This window comes from Berghia stephanieae, chromosome 13 (assembly GCF_034508935.2).
Source record: "Berghia stephanieae isolate SIO BIC M18660-M18661 chromosome 13, UCSD_Bste_1.3, whole genome shotgun sequence".
NCBI classification, from domain to species: domain Eukaryota; kingdom Metazoa; phylum Mollusca; class Gastropoda; order Nudibranchia; family Aeolidiidae; genus Berghia; species Berghia stephanieae.
Genome location: NC_088372.1, coordinates 2,376,260 through 2,381,259, shown reverse-complemented (window position 1 = coordinate 2,381,259; position 5,000 = coordinate 2,376,260). Strand labels below are relative to the sequence as shown.

Sequence of the window (5,000 nt, the reverse complement as noted above, 5' to 3'; positions counted from 1 at the left end):
TGATAGAAGGAGAGGAGGAGGAAGTTGAAGAGGATGGAGGAGGAGTGATAGAAGGAGAGGAGGAGGAAGTTGAAGAGGATGGAAGAGGAGGAGTGATAGAAGGAGGAGGGGAAGGAAGTTGAAGAGGATGGAAGAGAAGGAGTGATAGAAGGAGAGGAGGAGGAAGTTGAAGAGGATGGAGGAGGAGGAGGGGGAGTGATAGAAGGAGGGGAAGGAAGTTGAAGAGGATGGAAGAGGAGGAGTGATAGAAGGAGGAGGGGAAGGAAGTTGAAGAGGATGGAGGAGGAGGAGGAGTGATAGAAGGAGGAGGGGAAGGAAGTTGAAGAGGATGGAGGAGGAGGAGGAGTGATAGAAGGAGGAGGGGAAGGAAGTTGAAGAGGATGGAAGAGGAGGAGTGATAGAAGGAGGAGGGGGAGGAAGTTGAAGAGGATGAAAGAGGAGGAGTGATAGAAGGAGGAGGGGGAGGAAGTTGAAGAGGATGGAGGAGGAGGAGGAGTGATAGAAGGAGGAGTAGGAGGAAGTTGAAGAGGATGGAGGAGGAGTGATAGAAGGAGAGGAGGAGGAAGTTGAAGAGGATGGAAAAGGTGAGTGATAGAAGGAGGAAGAGGAGGGACTAACCCACCCCTTACCAACTACAGGAAAATCGTCACATTCGTTACGATACAACTAACATTTGTCTTACTAAAATTTCTTCTGTACATCATAAAATTTAAAGAAAATGAACAGTGTGTTGTAGAGCATGTTTTTACTGAAGAAATTCTGTATCGCAAGAACTTTACTGCTTTTATGTCTGAGTGATTTTTTTTTTTTTTGATTTTTTTTTTTTTTAAATTTATTTTTGATTTTTTTAATTTTTAGGTGTTAGTTGGGTTTGAAGTTTTGGGGAAAACCCTGAAAATGGCTGGTAAGGAGAGAGTTAGCTAACTGAAGGATAAAATCTATAACTCCCTTCATCGTTTGCTGTTTCAGACAGACGACAAACTCCGGCGCCATATGAAAATCATCACATTCGTTATGATGCAACCAACAGTTCTCTCATTCTGATTTGTACATCACAAATTATAAAGAAAATATTTTGTTCTAGCGATAAAAAGTAGACACTGGACAATATTATATGTACAGAATGTACTTGTTCCTTTTCTGTTTGAGTAGAACAAAATTCTATACTTGTGTTGGGTGGGTGTGAAGTTTTCGGTAAAACCCTGAAAATGGCTGGTAAGGAGAGAGTTAAATGAAGGATAAAATCTATAACTCCCTTCATCCCTAGATTGTCGTATACCTTCGATTTTTTCAATTTTCATTTAATTATTGTCTCTATATCGGTAAGTTTACCATCCCTATAGATAGTATGCGCTTGGCTAAGAAGCTCATAGCATTGCCATCCGGAAGTATAACGGACCAACACACAAAACTGTGTGTATCCATGAACGTTTATAGTCAGGTTAATACAGATCAGTGAGCATTACTCATAAATGCTGATGGCAAAAAAAAAAAAAAAAAAAAAAACAACAATAACAAAGACCTGAGTGACGTCATCTACGAACTATCTATAACTCCCTTCATCGTTTGCTATTTCAATTTCAGACAGACGACAAACTCCGGCGCCACCTAGCGGAGGCCATCGCCAGGTGCTGTAACTGGGGCAACAACCGGATATCGTTCGGCAAGGAGAAGGCGGTTGCCCCCCTTGTCAAGTACCTCAAGTCCAACGACGAGAACGTCCACCGGTCCACGGCTAGGGCGCTGTACCAGCTGTCCAAGAACCCGGAGAACTGCATCACCATGCACGAGGCTGGCGTGGTCAAGGTACGTACGTGCTCGCTAGAAATTGTTGCCATGCGCTTTTATATAGATAGAACAAGAGATGAAGTGAGTAGAAAAGTGCCAGAAGACAATAGAGAATAACATTTTTTTGTGGCGATGATGGGGTTTAAACCTGCGACCTTATTGGTACGACAACTCCGCCTGGCCGGTGAGAGCGTGACTCTACCGTATGAGCTATCCACGAATCCCAAAAAATTCGTATAAAACTCAGGTCATTCATTATTAGTGGCTTCTCTCACCGACTACTGGAGGTAGCGGGTACACACACATACACAACCATCGCAAAGTTACCTGGCCAGCAGTTAAGCTTAATAGCCAATATTCTCAACACAAACATATAACATAGAAACAATTGAGACATTGAGTATGCTCCGGTATGGATGCGCTTGGCTAAGAAGTTCAAAACATTGCCATCCGGAAGTATAACGGACAAACACACAAAGCTATGTGTAACCATGAACTTTTATAGTCTGGTTCGTATAGTTTAATGAGAACTACTCAAAAAAGTGGATGGCAAAAACAATAACAAAGACCTGAGTGACGTCATCTTCGTTCTATCTATAGAGCAATGTCCACGAAACGTGCTTAAAGCGCTTTACAAGGGGTTCGGGGCCAACAGCAAGATTTAACAATTGGGACATGACATGGGTGTTTGCACACAAACACACCCACGCGCGTGGGCATACGCATACACAGGCACACTCACACACACATACTCACTCACCCAAACCCACACACTCACACACACACACACAAACCCACACACACGCAAACACACACACATACATACACACAAACAAACACACTCACCCACATACACACTCACACACACACACACACTCACACACACAAACACCCACACACTCACACACAGACACTCGTACACCCACAAACACACACACACACACACACACACACACACAATCAATAACGATAATACAAGCCACCAACGTCCGTCCATTTTCCACACGGGTGAATTTCCGATTAAAACTTGTATCTATCTACCACAAGCAAGTTTCTGGTTTGTTCGTTTTTCTCTCGGAGCGCTGATGTCCTTGCCTCGACTCGTGGTCAATCTGTCTCTCGGACAGCGGGATCCCAGGGGAGAGAGAGAGAGAGAGAGAGAGAGAGAGAGAGAGAGAGAGAGGGGGGGGGGGGGGGGTAGAGAAGGAAGAGGAAGAAGAAAGTAATGCGAGAGTATATTAGGCGATATTACAATTTTTTTCCGACAAAGACAACGCTGTTAACGACCAGGTTGCTCATTTTACACCTGGGTACGGCGAGAGAATGTGAGTAAAGAGCTTTTCCAAGGACTCAATTTTGCGCCGAGCGAGGCTCAAACTCATGATCTTCCGATCCGAAAGCAAGTGTCATACCACAAGACGACCTACCCTCACTTTGTAACGGAAATACACTCTCAAACAGACCCATCATGATATAGTCCCATTGTATACAGTGTTAAAACAAGATCCTACTTGATGATAATGATAATAATAAGACAAAGAATGGCATTTGTACAGGGCCTTATCCAAATTACATTATCAGAGCTGCCATCTCGAAATGTCAAAAATTCGTAGTTTTCAGGGAAAAAGTCACTTTAAATACTTACTTACTTAATCCTCTTCGAGCCTTGAGGCACATAGGCATCCACCAGACAGATCGGCTGCTTTTTCTGTGGCTGTATATTCCAAGACAGGCCTGTTTCCTTAAATCCTTTCTCCATGGTCCTTCGCCAGGTTTCTTTGGGTCTTCCCCGCTTTCTCTTCCCATCTGCTGTCCAGTACAAGGCTGTCTTGGGAAGTGACCCTTTTTCCATTATTCTGGCCACATGACTTTAAATAGCTTTAGAAATAAATAATTTCTCCTTAGCATGATCCAAAAAATGCTCCAAAGTCGTGAATTTAGGATCTCAGGAACTAAACTTTCCTTTTCAACAAGATTTATTGAGTCAAAGAAGCGAATGTAGGTCTGTAGCTGGAGCCAAAAAGTCGTATTTCTACGAATATTTCGTAGTACTGCGCAGGTTTGCATTAGGCTCTAGGCGCTTTACGTTTTAAAAATAAAATTTTTAAACATACAATGAAAAATTGAAAAAAAAAAGCAGATTTAATTACATACATAGCTTTTGTTTTTGTTTTTAAGGGTTTTACGGCGCTTGCAACGCATTTAGGTTATATCAGCGCAAGTCATACATAGCAATGGACATTAAGTTTTACACACGTGATAAATGAAACTTCATTTACAAACTAGAAATCACGAGACAAACAGGCGAGTTTTCAATTTAGAAATAATGAAAATGTTGCTGCTTGAAGCTCGAAGGAAAAAAAATAACGATAAATATTGAATTGGACAATGTGACTGCGGACTTGAAAATGAAAATGGACATCATGTCCTAATGGAATGTCCAAGGTACAACCAGTTGAGAAGGAACTTCTGGCCTGACCCAACCCCATACTCAAAGAAGCTGTACGGCAGTGAGGACGACCTCAGGACCACTGTGGGCTTCATTCACCAGACCGGACTGACCATGTGACGTGACGGGAACGAAGAAGAAGAAGAAGAAGAAGAAGAAGAATTGTAATCTTCAATTTATAAGACGAAGACAGATACTGTGGACGTTTTTGGTTCCCCCTTTATCAACAAAACAGGATGAATGAAACACATTACAGACGAAAGAGATAATGTGATTGTGACAGTGGCGTTGTTAAGGTGAAATATTATCTGAAGTTTAACGGACCAATACACAAAACTATATTAAACGTTTATAGTCCGGTTATACAGTTTACCGAGAATTACTCATAAACGCGGATGGCAAAATAAAGACAATAACAAAGACTCGAGTGACGTCAACTTTATTCTATCTATCTATAGTCTGATTAATTCAAGTTAGTGAGAGCTACTCGTAAAAAATGGCTGACAAACAACAAATAACAAAGAGATGAGTGACGTCAATTTCCTTCCTTCTTTAAACATTTAGCCCCCTCCTTACCACCCATAGGAAAATTGTCTCATTCGTTACGATGCAGCCAACATTTTTGTCATTTCTTTTTTACATCATAATATTTGAACAAAAATGTTTGCTATAGTTAAAGTATATTAACACTGTGCTGAAGAGCTCATTTAGCCGAATAAAATATCTATAGAAAGAACTAACAGCTTTTGTGTTTGAGTGAAAA

At 41.5% G+C, this 5,000-nt stretch overlaps 1 protein-coding gene across 2 annotated transcripts in view; it reads left to right on the top strand.

The window, feature by feature from the left end:
* LOC144959138 (outer dynein arm-docking complex subunit 2-like) overlaps nt 1-5,000 on the top strand; it is a 70,148-nt gene that overhangs the window by 62,948 nt on the left and 2,200 nt on the right. For both annotated transcript variants that reach the window (XM_078891623.1, XM_078891622.1), the window contains exon 19: nt 1,585-1,806. In XM_078891623.1, coding sequence (XP_078747749.1) covers nt 1,585-1,806 — 222 coding nt within the window. The remainder of the gene's footprint in view (nt 1-1,584; nt 1,807-5,000) is intronic.